The 17,412-nt window shown below is 36.4% G+C and overlaps 1 protein-coding gene across 1 annotated transcript in view; it reads left to right on the top strand.

The window, feature by feature from the left end:
- The first annotated feature begins 1,108 nt into the window (after window positions 1-1,108).
- Window positions 1,109-17,412, top strand: part of LOC117907118 (patatin-like protein 2) — a 34,888-nt gene continuing 18,584 nt past the window's right edge. The window contains exon 1 of the mRNA XM_034820508.1: window positions 1,109-1,256. Within this exon, the coding sequence (XP_034676399.1) occupies window positions 1,122-1,256 (135 nt within the window). The 5' untranslated portion in view covers window positions 1,109-1,121. The remainder of the gene's footprint in view (window positions 1,257-17,412) is intronic.

The following is a 17,412-nucleotide window of genomic DNA, read 5'->3' as shown; positions in this document are numbered from 1 at the left end:
CATGATAAACAAACATGATTTTTTCGTTCATAGATGTGAAGTTAACTTTTAAATACCAATTGACCACCGTTTGGTCGAGGTAAAGTGAAGTCCATAAGGGATGCTGTCATCCTTCATACTTCCAACCTTGCTAAATAAGTGCCTAACACAGATTGATAAAGATAAAAGTACTGAAAACTTTTTGAAGTTTAATATAATACAACCTATTTTTAGTTAGCTATAACTACCAGTCAACTAAGTCTTTGCACTGCACATAATCTAAAATTCACAGGACTCAGAACTGTAATTATAAAAAGTATTGGATAACCATGTAGTTTTCTACAAACTATAGAAGCCAATGATCGTGTGTACAATTTTAGAGATATTAAATATGAAAAGCATCAGTTTATTAGGTCAAAAAAATTATGTCTAACAGGAAATTATATAAAACCTTGCTGCTTGACATTGAATTATCATTCCTTGTCATTCAGTGCCGTGTTGGCCAGTACTTTTCATTGCCCTGGTTGGTGTTCTTTCAAAATCATCGCCATCCCCAGTCAAGCACATCGATTTACAAACACAAAATTGTGTGCATTTAATAATAATTTTTTTTTTTGGTTTGCACATTTAGCCTTGTCTCCATCATGATTCTTTGCACCAGACATAGCTAGAAACCAGAATCATTTCACAAGACTTAAGTGTTTCCATGACCTGTTCACAAACTTCATTAGTTAGGAAAAAATCCTATCTCAACCTTTATTGAGTCACCTAATCCTTCTTACCAGCGATTCTCTTTGGTCTTACCTACAGTTGCCAGGAGTCATGTCTATGACCATTTGGCTAGCTTCTATAAAACAAGAAGATACTGGTTGCTTGTGGACTTTTCAACTTATCCCGAATGATGAATCCGCGGTCCAACTTGAACAAGGTCCATTTAGAAAAGTATGAGCAAGAAAAATGAGGGATATATGCTAAGGAGTCTATAAATACTCCTGTCTAGTTCTCAAAGAGAACTCCAAGTCTCTCTACATTTCTAAGTCTCCTGCCGAAACTTCAATTCTATTCTAAGTCTCTTGAAATAACAAGTCTCTCATTTTCTCTCCTCTATCACTCAAGTTGATACCTCCATCACTCCATCCCTAATGGGAGAAGGTCCAAAATCACCCCTACAGCCTCCAACTTATGGAAATCTAATCACCATTCTCAGCATCGATGGAGGTGGAATAAGAGGGCTTATCCCAGGAACAGTCCTTGGCTTCCTGGAGTCTGAGCTTCAGGTAGGAAATATAAGGTTTTACATGATAATAACAAAATATGGCTTTTCCATTTGCCTTTAAAAATTAGCATATTCCTAATCTGAAACTTATATCCTATATTGGATATATTTTATACGTACTAACACTAGATTGTTTGGCCATGGTGCACAAACTGGATGGTGAAGACGCGAGAATTTCAGATTATTTTGATGTGATTGCAGGAACAAGCACCGGTGGCCTCGTGACTGCCATGCTAACTACTCCCAATGAAAACACTGGCCGACCCTTGTTTTCTGCCAAAGATATCAAGGACTTCTACCTTGATCACTGCCCTAAGATTTTCCCCCAGCACAGGTAACAAATATATCATGATGAACATCTTGATTAAGATGACAGGATGCTAGTATTTATGTATATAAAATTAACTAGACTCTACAATATTTTTTGTAGTTATTAACATGATCTTTCTTTTAAATGCAGTCATGATCCAATTCCTCATGTTACAAAGGTAGTTACAGCCTTATCAGGACCAAAATATGATGGGAAGTATCTGCACAACCTTGTTAAAGAAAAACTAGGTGAAACACGATTACACCAGACCCTTACTAATGTTGTTATCCCAACATTTGACATCAAGCGCCTTCAGCCAACAATATTTTCGACTTATCAGGTTCATCTTCTTTCCACAATTTCATTTCCTTCTAATCCAAACTATGAAAATTAAGAGATTGTAATGAATGAAGGGAGCTATAATAACTTTCATATTAATACTATATGCTTGATTTCCCTGCTCTAGGTGAAGAGCAGACCAAGCTTAGATGCCTTACTGTCAGATATATGTATTGGAACCTCAGCAGCACCCACTTATCTTCCAGCTCATTATTTCGAAACCAAAGACCCTGCCGGGAGAGTTAGAGAATTCAACCTCATTGATGGTGGTGTAGCTGCAAATAATCCGGTACTCATTAACTTTGAAGTTGCATCTTAGACTTCCCAGTTTTATTTTTCTTTTCACAAATCAATTAATTATTGATTCTTGTTTCAGACTTTGATTGCTATTGGGGAAGTGACCAAGGAGATCATCCGGGGTGGTCCTGATTTCTTTCCTATAAAGCCAATGGACTATGGCCGGTTTCTAGTAATATCCTTGGGAACTGGGTCATCAAAAGCCGAAGAAAAATACAATGCTGGTGAAGCAGCCAAGTGGGGTGTGTTGGGGTGGTTGACCGGTGGTGGTTCCACCCCCTTAGTGAAAGTGTTTAGCCAAGCAAGCGGAGATATGATCGACTTACACCTTTCAGAGGTTTTTCAAGCCCTTCACTCGGAAAAAAGCTATCTTCGGATACAGGTACAGCTTTGCTGCTCGTGGTTTCATAAATTTACCGTCACTTACAAAGTCAAATTTCTTATTTAAATTTTGTTCTTCTTCATAATTTCCTCAGTCCTAAAAATATCTGAAAGTCAATTGCTTCTTCTGTTCCTTGTCTACCACTGATACTGACACAAAGGGTAAATACAGGATGATACATTGAGTGGTATAACATCATCAGTCGACATAGCCACAAAGGAAAATTTGGATGATCTTGTGAAAATTGGTGAGGAGTTGTTAAAGAAAAGGGTCTCAAGGGTTAACCTGGATACAGGTATCTTCTGAGGTTATGTTCATTACGACAAAAGGTTATGTTCACCACGTCCTACTCGCCAAATGTATGAGGAGCGAAGGGCATCCAAAGAAGGGCTTTGCGTTTCCACGGCCACGAATGGTAGATGGTCGTTAATAATGGGTAGAAAGACCGGAAGAATTAGTGAGCAATGCAATGCCTTAATGCTCCACTGAAAGCGTCCACGGAGCTTCGAGAGGATTGGAGGAGAACAACCCCACTAATACGTGTGAAACCCCTGGATTTTAACGTTGAATTTCAAGTCTTGCAATATTGGGCCTCCACTCCGTCGCGATATCATTGCGTGTCATAAAAATGAATTTTCTTTTGTTTATTTTGATGTGGTCCAAACAAGATTTGGAGAATGTGGGTATGGACCGTATGGGAAATTGGGCATGACGTAAGCCTAAAGCCGTTTGTGTACATATAAAAAATAAAGGAATATCAGGAATTAATTTGATTTCAAGCAAGAGTTATTACCTTTTGTTCGGCAATTATAAGTAGCAGCAATGTCTAACACAGTTGGATTAACTAGCATATTATACATAGCATATGAGGTAACAACAGAAAAAAGAGGTACACCTTGTTGATTAAGTTCATCTCTCATTACTTTTTCTTCACCATCTGATTAACTTGATTCACCGCCCACCTGCCAAATATTTTCCTTGATACTATCTCTTAATAGTACTAAATTGGGACTATTTCAAAACTAATTCCATGAAGAAAAATGGTGAATTATTAGAATAACCAGAATTTCTTCTCATGAGTTGTGGTAGATGTTGTATATGGATGGATCCATTAATTTTGCATGTCAAATCGTGTTCTTAAATGAGACCGGCCCACTCATTAATAATGTGATTTGAATTATGTGTTTTTTTTTTTTTTTTTGAACAATGTGATTTGAATAGCGGACTCATTCAACTCAATTATTGGTGAAGAATCATGTATTAATCATGATTTTCTCATGTTAAATCTGGCCAGCCGCCTTCATTCTGCGTGTAATTACTTGCAGTTGTGCATCTCTGCCTGCTTGGGAATTCTTCTTTGGACGATCATCACTGTCCTTATAAGAGAGAGAGAGAAAGAGAGAGACAGAGCTTTATATGGTATGCTACCCTCGAAGAAGCAGCAAGCTTGGACTTTATTTTCAAATAAATCCTAACAAGTCATCAGTCATACATCACAATTCCAATAAACCAATGAAGATGACAATTTCTTGATGCTAAAAGAGTGTGTGGAAACATTCTCCAATTCAACAATATCGTATTAATGGGGCTCTGTGCTAGAAGCTGACTTCATCAGCATATCACATTACCTACTCGTCAATCATAAAGTCTTCACGCGAGAAAATTCTGTCTTCAAAAAATGTAGGAAAGTGTGGTCACAGAAACGTAATCTGGACCATGGACAATGTCAAAGAAGACCATGCATGCACTCCATGACCATCTCATGTTCGTCGAATTTTCTTGATTTTCAAATTCTCGTCAGTAACCGCATTCTATAGCACTTGCCTTGCTACTCGATTAGCCTATAAATAGATTTTGGACAATGCAATATTCCAACACAAGAGGAAGACAACTCGAGCATTGTGTCCTTTTTCTCATCCTTTTCTTACTCAAGGCCATCTTTCTTGGTGCCTCGAGCTTTTTTCCTTTTCTTCACATCTTCCTTTTATCCAAGGGTTTCTTAGTTTCTTGTAAGTTAGTGCATACAATCCTACAATTATCATTTTTCAGATGGAGAAATCACTCTTACCTCAAATCCAGCCCCAAACTTATGGTAACCTAGTCACCATTCTTAGTATTGATGGAGGTGGTATCAGGGGCATCATTCCTGCAACTATCCTTGCTTTCCTAGAATCACAACTTCAGGTATAAATTATTTAATATCATGTGGATGATCGTTTGCACATATTTCATCTCTATCTATTCTACTACATATCAAAGTAGGGTTCTTGGAGTGACTTTTCTTTAAATATAAGATACAATAATGGATTTAGGTAACACTAACCACAAACAATACAATATTGAATATATCAGGAGCTGGATGGTGATGATGCAAGGATTACAAACTACTTCGATGTGATAGCTGGAACAAGCACAGGTGGTCTTGTGACTGCCATGCTAACTGCTCCGAATGATTAGAGACGTCCTCTATTTGCAGCCAAAGACATCAAGCCCTTTTATCTTGAGCATGGCCCTAAAATATTTCCACAGAGAAGGTAATATTTGATACTTGATTGTTCTTGCTTCTCTTTTAAAGATTGATTCATATAGATGTCAAAATACTAAGAAAAAAAAATCCACAGAAACCGATAACTTTGATCAGTTTTTTTATATTTCATTGCATCCATCTATATACTGATATATATCCTATACACGGAGTCTAACTGATTCCTAAATTGTATATGGTAACATTAACAAATACATGGTAAGCCAATAAGTCAATCTTTTCCTATATATACAACCAATATAATTCCTAAATTGTATATGGTAACATTAACATTCCTATATGTACAACCAATATGATTCCTAAATTGTATATGGTAACATTAACATCCCCCCTCAAATTGATGCTGGTAAGTCAACCAACAACAATTTGCCAACAAGAAATTGATGTCGTTGTTGAGTCAAAGCTTTGGTGAAGATATCAGCCACTTGGAGATCAAAAGAGATGTGAGGAAGAGATATCACCCAACTTTCCAAGGTGTCTCGAATAGAATGACAATCAACCTCACTATGCTTGGTACATTCATGAAAAAGAGGATTGGTGGCAATCTAAATAGCACTAGTGTTATCAGCATGAAGAGGTGTAGGAGTAGTCTAAGGAAACCCAAGCTCCTCAAGAAGACTGCGTAGCCATACAATTTCACAACAAACAATAGACATGGCACGATACTCAACCTCAATAGAGGATTTAGAAACACGATCTTGTTTCTTACATCTCCAAGAAATTAAGGCATCACCTAAAAAATACACCAACCCGTAGTAGATCGACGTGTATCTCGACACCCAACCCAATCAACATCACTATAGGTAACAAGTTGAAGAGAGGAGCCGTTAGGAAAGAATAACCCACGAGTAGGTGAACCTCGAAGATAGTGGATGATACGCCGAACTGCAACAAGATGGAGATGTCGAGGAGAAGTCATAAACTGACTGACTTGAAGAACAACATAGGAGATATCATGTCGAGTAGTGGTCAAGTAGATAAGACTCCCAACCAAGCACCGATAAAGAGTAGGATCATCCAGAAGGTTCCCTTCATCTTTCCTGTATTTGACATATACCTCCAGAGGAGTATCAACAGAAGAAGTGTCCGCCAACCAGCCAAAGTGATAAGATCTTGAATATACTTATGCTGGTTCACGAAAATACCACTAGCCCAATGATGAACTTCCAATCCTAAGAAGTATGTGAGTTGTCCAAGATCTTTCATATGGAAAGTTGTATGTAAAATCCGCTGAAGCTTAGTAATCAAACCACAGTCAGTGCCAATAATGATAATATCATCCACATAAACCAAGAGAAGGACTATACCCAACGCAGATGTGTGGAAGAAGATGGAAGAATCATATTGACTTTGGGTAAAACTAAAGGAAAGAATTGTACTGCGAAACTTCTCAAACCAAGCTCGGGGCACTTGCTTGAGCCCATACAAAGAACGTTTTAGCTTACAGACATCATGAGAGAAGAATTAGTCATACCAGAGAGAAGCTTCATGTCAATCTCTTCCTGGAGATCACCATGAAGAAAAACATTCTTTACATCCATCTGATGTAGTTGCCATGACTGTGAAGCGACAATAGCTAAGATGGTTCGAACCGTGGTCATTTTGGCAACAAAGCAAATGTCTCCTCGTAATCAACCCTATATTCCTACTTGTTACCCAAAGCTATGAGACAAGCTTTGTACTAGTCCAAAGAGCCATCAGAACGAAGTTTTACAGAGAAAACCCATTTACTCCCAATAGGTTTGACTGTAGGAGGACAAGGAACTATATCCCAAGTATGATTCTCCTCAAGTGCTTGAAGTTCTGCTTTCATTGCATTTTGCCAACACTCATGTTCCATGGCCTGTTTGTAGCAAAAGGGAATAGAAATAGTGGATAAAGTAGCCATAAGAGAGACAGGAGAGAAGAATCCATACCAATCAGGGGGCTGAGAAAGACAAGTAGACCGACGAAGAGTGGTGGAAGCAGGAGCAGGATCAGGCGCCGGTTCAAGATCGGAATGGGGCATAGAGGAAGTGGAACCGGACTCATGTCGACTACGTCTTTCATACACAAAACCAAGTTTGAACCTTTTCACAATTGTTGGGGATTCAGAAAAACTAGGTAGAAGAGATACAGATGTAGATGGAACTCAACATAAGATGGAAAGAAATATTGATTTTCAAATAAAATCACATTCCAGGAAACTCGTATACAACGAGCACGGGGATCATAACAAACATAACCCTTGTGAGGGATAACATAACCAAGAAAAACACACTTAACAGACTGAGTAGTAAGCTTATGTCGTTCATGAGTAGGTAGATGCACAAAACAAACACAACCAAATGTACGAAGATCAAAATATAAAGGAGAATGATCAAACAACTTAGAGAAAGGAGAAACATGATTTAACATAGGAGAGAGTAAGTGATTAATCAAATGAATTGCAGTAGAAAGTGTTTCACACCAAAAACGAGGAGGAACCGATGAGTCAAGTAAAAGAGTTTTTACCACATCAAGAAGGTGGCAATTTTTCCTCTTAGCAACACCGTTTTGTTGTGGTGTCGAAAGACAAGAACACTGAGAGATGATCCCTTTGCCTTGAAGAAAGTCTTGAAACTCATTAGACATGTATTCTCTGCCAGAATCAGAGCACAAGACGTTGATGCTGGCAGTGAATTGAGTCTCAATAAGTGCAGGAAAGCGCTTAAAGATTGAAAAAACTTCAGCCTTAGCCCAGAGGAATTAAACCCAAATAAAACAACTAAAGTTATCAATGAAAGTAATAAAGTACTTATAATGTGCATGAGAAACAATAGGTGAAATCCCCCAAAGATCACTATGTATAATATCAAAACATTGTGAGGCATGAGATGCGGAATGAGGAAAAAGTAGAACTTTACTTTTACCAAGTTTTCATGACGTACAATCGAAAGAAATATCAAGAGAAGAACATGCTTTATTTCCCAATAATCCAGAATTAAACAAAGTACGAAGTACATCAGAGTTTGGGTGGCCAAGACGTCTATGCCACATCTTATGTCCAGAACCAACAACATTACATGCAAAGGAAAGTAAAGGAAAACTAGGAATAATAGTGGAAGGAGAAACATGAAGAGGAAAGAGTTGTCCCACTTTAGGCCCCTTCATGATCATCTTCCCAGACACTTGATCCTGCACAACACAACCAAAACGGGAGAAATTGACATTACAATTATTATCAACCAATTGACCAACAAAAATAAGATTTGTGGAGAGGTCAGGAGACACAAAAACATCAGTTAAGGAAAAGGAAAGATCACCAACAGCACTGATAGGCAGAGAACTGCCATCAACAGTGTTAATTTTTAGATTTCCATCATAATTTCTAACATTGGAAAGAGAAAGAACAATATTTGTCATATGGTTAGAAGCTCCAAAGTCAAAATACCATGGCTTAGAAGAAATCGTATGATTACCTGAGAGTCCAAAAGCAGAAAAAATAGAAATGATAATTTGTTGTACCATTTCAGGAGTGAGTGTATTCGAGTTTGCTAAGATTGTAGGAGCAGCAATAGGAACAATTGACGAGGCAGCAAGCAATGCAGCAGAACTAGAGGCACCGGTGGAGGCATGATAAGTAGTACCTCGCTTCTTTTCAGGCCGAATGGGACAAGCAGAAATGATATGACCTTGTTTTACTCATTTACTCCCAATCGTATCCCTCAGGCTTCGCATTTTCCAAAGAAACACAGTGTTAATTACTTGTGCCCCTTCGTGTAAACAATAGTGAAAACATATTAAGGAGGTTTCTCCACATAACAAAATAGTAAACCAGGGTTGACGACTCTTGAAATTGTTCATAGCAAAAAGGTAAATCAAAGTTGAAAACTGTTGTTATTGTTCATAACTGATTGGTAAACCAGAGTTCATTGTTGGTTCATGCATGCTACACTCAGCTACCTTCCTTGATCGAGGCTTTGACTCTTTCGTCGTCAACTTGATGGAGGCTTTCATCATTGTCATATCATCAATGGATTCTTTTGCACCTTTATAAGGTGCTGCATATTGTGAAAAAAAAGTAGATGTTTATATAGAATGTAGGTGCCACCTATTACCAAAAAAAGTTGTTGTTTATATAGAATGTAGGCGCCACCTATTGTGAAAAAAGTTGTTGTTTAGAATGTAGGCGCCACCTATTACGAAAAAAAAAACGACATTTGGAATACAAACTAATTTCTTGAACTCAATATGCAAGCAAGAATATTTTCATGTAAACATGCTAGGTACTACAATTCAAATTAAGTTATTTATTTAGAAATTGTGTCCTTTGTTGCTTAGGGTAATAGTTTGGTTGGATTGATGCATTCCATTTTTAGCTATATGCTTTTACCTAATTAGTCTTACCTAAAATTCTCTTAGAGTAGTACTCTACCTACAATTCCCATATTGAGTGCCTACAAGGGCCATCTTTCCATTATGATAAAATGGATTTAACAGTTGTTTTTCACTTGAATGATAACCATGTTAGTGATCATCATATCCAACCAAAGCCACATCGAGGAAAGTACATGTAGGGACAAAGTCAAAGCAATAAGTATAGACGGTGCAATAATGAAACCTAGGGGAAAAATTAAAATACATACCATGCTATAAACATAGATGCCCATTTTACGTAAGTCTTCCATATTCATAGATTCTTTCTCTTAACTTGGTAGAACTTTAATAGCTCATGCTTTACCAAAGAGTACTTCAGTCTTACAATTTCTTTTTCTAGGAAAATTTATTTTGAGATCTTATAATTTTTTTCTAAAAAAAGTCTATACATCTATCTCTTTTACTTCATAGCATCATGGAAGGAGCAAATTAAAATCACCCTAACAACCTCCAACTTATGGGAATCTAATTAATTACCATCCTAAACATTGATGAAGGTGGGATAAAAAGGATTATCCCAGGAATTAACTACCCTTAACTTTCTAGAGTCTGAACTTCAGGTAAGATCTAAATATCAACAAGCTCCTCAAGCATCAGGAGCATCACTCTTCTATTCCATATATGGAGTGATACTAATCATGACATTCATATCTACAAGCTACCTCTGCCATATCAATTCAACCAGAATTTTGGCATTTATGCCATTTTTCACCTATGTGTATATTTAAATGAAGGTGTTTTTGAAGCTGCAACAATTTTCTATATTACCACTTTATTTGTGTTGATGTTAACAGTGGTTCTTATAATGCAAGTATTAACTCTAAGTGGTTTCTACTAGGTTTAGAAGTTGGATGGAGGGGATTGAAGAATTGTAAACTATTTTGATATGATGCTGGGACAAGCACAGGTGGTCTTGTGACTGTCATGCTAACTGGACCTAGTAAGACAATTTCCCCATGTTTGCCGCAAAAGGCATTGAGAATCTCTACCTTAATCAGTCTCCTAAAATTTGCCCACAACCAAAGAATTCATTAACCAGTATAATTATGTTGAATTGAATGTCACAAAGTTACTATTTTTATAGTTGTTAACATGATTTTTTCTTCTTCTTTTTTTTTCCTAAATGACAGTTATGTTTTACCTCATTATAAAGATACTCAAAGCCTTACTAACTCCAAAATATGTTGGAAAGTTTTTGCAAAGCCTTGTTAAGGAAAAACTTAAAGACGAACAATTATGGATATGGTTGACTTCCATATATATTGGGATGGTTAACTAGTATTGGTTTCACCCTATTAGTGAATGTGTTTACTCAAGCAAGCACAGATATGGTAGACTTCCATATTTCCATGGTTTTTCAAGCCCTTCTCTTTGGAAAGAATTACCTTCGGATTCAGGTAGGCATACATGCTCATGCGCGTCTTTATACAAGCATTGATACAACATCAAAGCTATTGTTGTTAAAATCCTCTATATTCTTGGAGATGAAAAATGATTTTCTTCCTTGTTTTCTGGTCCACCATAACACTAGTTTTGACACCTTCAAATAAAAATTAAACTGTTGGATGATACCCTAAAAGGAGCAGTATCTTCAGTTGATATTGCCACAGAAGAAAATTCGCAAGATCTTGTAAAAGTTGGGGAACGACTGCTAAAGAAACCAGTTTCAAGGATGAATTTAATTAGGAGTCGGGTATCTTTGTTCCTACTAATCAAGAGACCAATGAAGAGGCCCGCATAAGGTTTGTAGAAATACATGTTTTATTTTTTATTTTCTGAATCAATATCACAATCACAATAAGTAGCTTTCAATCCTGTAGGTTTGCAAACCTGCTCTCCCAAGAAAAGAAGCTTCATAGCTAAGTCGCCTCATGGACATGCAGCATGTAGGGCATCATCAATTTAAAATTAGCTATTTTCTTCTATAATTGATTGTGCTGTAATAAACTTCCCCTTAGCTTGGGTTTGGTTAGCTGCAATCGGCCTTAATTTAGATTCATAACCATTGTTTAGAGAGTGAATAATCACGGGTAGACTGTAATATTGCTAATGAACTGTGAAAGAATGAAATATTCTTTTGGACTTCTTTTGTGTGTTTGGTTTGCAATTCAATTTTGCTACAATCTTCGATTGGATACATGTGAGTTAGATTTCTGATTTTTTTTTTTTTTTTTTTTCAGAAAACAACGTTTAAGATGTCACTTGCTTGAAATTGTTGACTCCATAAAAGTTAAAAACCTGCTGGATGTGGAACAAGCAAAAACCTGAAGAAGTCAGAAACTATAAAGTCGGGTGTGTTTGACACGAAATAATTAAAAAGATCCGTGTGTGGCACAGACGAAGAATCATATGGGCAGAGTAGTCACTATTGACCATTGTAAGTCTTCGAGGCATATTCTTCAACAGAAGACCTCTATGCACCTAGGTATTGAATTCAGTGCCCATGTTAGGCCTGGTCCACTTACTTTTAAGAGCCAAAATAGTGAATGCAAGAGACCAGGTCAATATGCGGTGGGTAAAAATTTATGAATGTCCTATAGATTTTTCTGTGGTTTCTCTCATACTATATTAAACCATTGCTGGGCAGCGTTTCCAGACAGCAAGGACCGGTTTACAAGGCAGGGGTTACAGTGAAGGACGTGGCAGCATATAATTGACTGTATTTATAAATGGACATAAACCACTGGTGGGTGTTGGTCCTGGTCAATTAATTGGCTAGGTCTAGGGATCCGATAAGGTAAAATAAGAGAAACTCCAAGTGAATCTACCTTCTATATTTGCGCTTCTCCCTTCATCTAATTGGGTGAAGCAAAATGGATGGATTACTAAGAAAACTTCAAGCACTTTTCCTTCAGCCCCATCTTCATCTAAGCAGGCTCATTTTTCTCATTTCATCCAGGACCTTAAATCATACCTCCACATGCGAGACTTTTTGGTAGAAATTAAGCTGTGCATACTAGGAAGACATGAACCCCTATCTCATATATGTTAATTGATGCACATAAGTTGAGATATCAAAGGTACGCATGGTAAAAGAAAACCCTTAAACAAAAGTAGCTGGGCTATAAAGGGTTGCCATTATTTATTGCCTTGATCAGATCAAGTCTATATATGCGATAAATGCTAAGCAAATGGACTTCCCAGGTTATAAAGCATCACAAAGAATCAGGAATGCATTGTTAATTACATTAGATCATATAGCTTCCATGAAAAGTAATAGTTCTGCCATGGTTAGTTACCCATCCTATTATATATGGGTTTGTAGGTTCAGTTTGTGAAAATGAAAGATCTAACCAAGAGAAGGCATTGCATATATATGTGAAGTATTGAGTCTGTAAGTAAACTAGTGAGGTGTGATGCAGGGTCCTGTGTTTTGATTTTTTATTTAGTTCCTTTTATTTAGCATCATCATATATGGTGAAAAAAAATATCTCAGAATAAAATAGTTCATGCATGGACTGTGGTATTGAAATGAAGTGATAGCTTAATTTGGAATGGTGGAATGGTCAAGGCCACTGATTAAAAAGATCAACATAAGCTTTACAAAGACCATAAGGAACAAAGTATTTCCAGCATCTGTACCCATAATCCCAATTCTGTAGAGAAGTTGGGATTATCCTGTATTAGTATTATTTCTGCTCTAGGTTTAGCTAAACTTGAAAATGAATAGGCCACGTTGTGTAAGAAATTTGAAACTTCCAGTGAATTGTTCACTAATTCACTAGGGCAACTAGATTTCCATAGTTCAGCAGCCCTTTCTGTGAGTGTTTAGCTAGGTTGGAAATTCTAGACAAAATTCCTAAGTGTCCCCTAACTCAACTTTCCAATTCCTCTTCAGACTACTTGACTTTGAAGACAAAGACTTTGCTAAGAGGCTGAGGTATGTAGCCAAGTGTGTGATGATTGAATGTGAATCAACCTTGTTTTTAATCTTTAAATGTGTTAGAAAGATGGGAGAAATGGTTTTTAGTGCAAGGCTTTTATTCCCCTGTTTCTAGATCGATCCAGGTGCAAGGGCAGATCGATCCAACTAACTTGTTTTTAAGATCAAATCTCAACCATTAGATTAAGGGTTTCTTTTGACACTTTAAAAATCATTCTTCTCTCATTTTCTGGGTAGACACTGCAGAAAACGTGGAGAGAGATGCAGCCACTCCATGTGTTTTTCATTTTCTCATCTTTTGCCTAATTTGGGGGTTTTTGGTTGCAAAGAAAATCCAATTCTCTTAACATTTTCCAAACTAGTTTTTAATGGATTTTCTTGAGCAATAAATGGGTTGATTCATTCCTTCATTCATATCTCAATCTCTCATTCTATTTGGGTTTGTGCAAAAACTCATTTTCTTCTTGTGTGGATTCAAGAAGAGGCCGAGATTGAGCTTGGTGCGGATTCCAAGTGTGCTCCGAAAGATGAAGGTGAGAAGCTGAAAGTGAAGGTACTAGTCGAGTGGTTCGGGAAGGATTGGTTGGCTTAAGCTAAGTAAAACCTTGTACTCGGTTTTTATTCTTCATAGTGGAGTTTTTCAATCGGTGGTAGGCCTGTGGTTTTTTATCTCTTCGGAGGTTTTCCACGTTAAAATCCAGTGTTAATTGTCTCTTTCTCTCACTTTACATTTGATTTAATTTATGTTTTTGATATCATTGATTACTTGGGCAAACATGTTGAATGGAAGAAATATGAGGTGATATAAGTGTAATGGTCCATGGAATATTCTTAATAATTTTTCTGCTCATTTTGGTTAATGATATCATGAAGTAAATTGATATGAGTTGAGGAGATATTTGTTCTTTTGATTTATTTTTTAGGATTGTTGAAGCATTTGCATGTGTATTGCATTTATAAATTGTTGGGAGAGTGTTGGTGCATACATTCTTGCTTGTGGATGTTATGCTTTGTTGAATAGTTGTTGGAAGAGAAGTTTCTTGACATTAAGAAAGTCTAAGGTTAGGTAATCTTTGTTAGGAGAATTTTTAAATTGTTCTACAACACCTATTGACCCCCCCTCTAAATGTAGTCCATTATTGAGATTCACCTTTTCAATTGGTATCAGAGCAAGTTTTTAAAGAAAAAATCATTTTCAGTCCTTGAATCTCAATCATGGAACCTCATCAAGAGGGAGTTTCCATTGGGAGACCACCATTTTTAACTGGCGAAAATTATTCTCATTGGAAAGTGAGAATGCAATATTTTCTCAAAATGCAAAGTGAAAAAGTTTGGAACGCCGTTGAATTTGGTTAGTCTCCACCTAAGGTGTTGGATAGAGAAGGTAGACCAACTAATGTTATCAAGCCTAAATTGGAATGGGATAGAAGTGAAAATTAAGCAAGTGAGAATAATGCTAGAGTCATGTACTCCATCTTCAATGCCATTAGTACGGATGAATTTCGTAGGATTGCTACATGTACTTCGGCTAAGGAGGCTTGGGATATCCTCCAAGTGACTCATGAAGGAACTAATGCCGTGAAAAAGTCCAAGCTTCAAATGTTGACATCTAGGTTTGAGACCACTAGAATGGATGATCATGGAACTTTTGGAGAATTTCATGCAAAACGGATGGACATTGTGAATTCTAGCTTCAATCTAGGTGAACCCATCTCTAATTCTAAGGTGGTTCGAAAAATTTTAAGATCTCTTCCGGAGAGATTTAGAGCTAAGGTCACCGCCATTGAAGAGTCTAAGGATGTGGATTCCTTGAAGATAGATGAACTTGTAGGTTCCCTCCAAACCTTTGAGATTACTCTTGTATCACCTAGGAAAGCTAAGGGAATTGCTTTAAAAGCTATTAAAGAAGAGTCCCTAAGTTCCGAAAGTGAGGATGATGAGAAAATGTCGGAGGGTGAGCTTACTAAGTTTGCTAAAAAATTCAAGAAGTACATGAAATTCAGAAAAGCCAAGAAAGAATCAAATGATGGTAAAAAATGGAGGAACTCAATTGGAAAAGAGAAAAAGATGGAGAAAGGTGTAAAAAAGAGTTGAAAATTGGAAGGATGCTTCATGTAAGCAACTCCAGCTGGAGATACTAAGCTCATGTATCACTATGGAATGCATTCATGCATGGAGTCACAATGGTATATTATGCATTTTTATTCTCATCAGGTGAGATGGAAAATGATTAATATAGATAGGGCGTGTACTTGTGAATGAAAACACTGATAAAATGTTTACTTCTATTTGTAACGAAATCATGGTTTTATATATTAAAAAATAAAAAAATAAATAAAAATATATGTTTCATGTTTATATATACTGAACAATTGAACAACATCTGTGATGAGCATGGTGTCGTGCTGTCATGCAATCCTCAAAGTTTGATTTGTCCCTTACACACAAATACAAGAATAGGAGGATGCAACAGCATGACAAAGCAGACTGCTAGTTGTACTTATATCAAAATAATATATCAAAATAATCATCCTCGTAAGCATGAGCATTCATTTGCATGTTCATTAATTTATCTTTCTTTAGTTGTTAACGATGAAACAAGGTTCTCTATGTTTAAAATAATGAAGAGTGTGCAGACTATGGACTTTATAATATGTGTATATACAGGGGAGAAAAAAAGATGGAAAACATGCTATTATACCAGTGTTGGAAGCTGCCAGCCTTAGTGTGGATTAATATCAGAACGAGAACTAACTATACTTCAAAATGTGGTATGGAAACTTCGTGGGAGCAGACTTCATCTGTTTTTTATTTTTGAACAATGTGATTTTAATATTAGACTCATTCAACTCAATTTTCTCATGTTAAATCTGGCCAGCCGCCTTCATTCTGTGTGTAATTACTTGCAGTTGTGCGTCTCTCCATGCTTGGGAATTCTTCTCTGGACCATCATCACTGTCCACATAAACTAAAAGAATATCTGGGAAAGGGGCTCTGTGCCTTGCTTCTCGATTAGCCTATAAATAGATTCTGGACAATGCAATCCAACACAAGAGGGAAGACAACTCGAGCATTGTTTCTTTTTTCTCATCCTTTTCTTGCTCAAGGCCATCTTTCTTGGTGCCTCAAGCTCTTTTCATTTTCTTCACATCTTCCTTGTATCCAAGGATTTCTTAGTTTCTTGTTGTAAGTTAGTGCATACAATCCTATAATTATCATTTTTCAGATGGAGAAATCACTCTTACCTCAAATCCAGCCCCCAACTTATGGTAACCTAGTCACCATTCTTAGTATTGATGGAGGTGGTATCAGGGGCATCATTCCTGCAACTGTCCTTGCTTGCCTGGAATCTCAACTTCAGGTATAAATTATTTAATATTATGTGGATGATCATTTGCACATATTTCATCTCTATATTCTACTGCATGTCAAAGTAGGGTTCTTGGAGCGACTTTTCTTTAAAAATTATCACTACACAACTTTAAAAAACAGTGAACAATTTACAACCCAATTGCTTATTCAATCCGGCTCACCTACCTACCTACCTACCATACTACATCATTTTGGACCACATCAACTTTTTATGTGGTGATTAAACTAATAACTATGATAAATATTTATTCGATGGTGTCATGATTTTGGAAAGTATTTTTAATCTAAAAAATTATTTTTGAAAATAAAAATAGAATTTGATAAAATTAAGAAAATATTTTTAAAATATGAAAAATTAACTTATAGCTAGCACTTTTTAACGAAACATTTAATAAATGATAAATGATTTTTCCTAAAAATACTAGTAGAAAAAATATTTATATTAAATACACTTTAAGTAGAAACATTGTCATATGCATTAACGTATTTATTTTAGTTTCTTTTCCACAACATTAAAGAGGAATATAGAGGGGTTTTTAAGAGAAATTATAGAGAATATATATATATATATATATATATATATAATATCTCTTTATATTCCGTTTTTTTTTCCCAAAGATTATAAGGAGAA

The sequence above is a fragment of the Vitis riparia genome, chromosome 18 (genome assembly GCF_004353265.1).
Source record: "Vitis riparia cultivar Riparia Gloire de Montpellier isolate 1030 chromosome 18, EGFV_Vit.rip_1.0, whole genome shotgun sequence".
Classification (NCBI taxonomy): Eukaryota; Viridiplantae; Streptophyta; class Magnoliopsida; order Vitales; family Vitaceae; genus Vitis; species Vitis riparia.
This window is presented reverse-complemented; position numbering and strand designations above follow the sequence as displayed.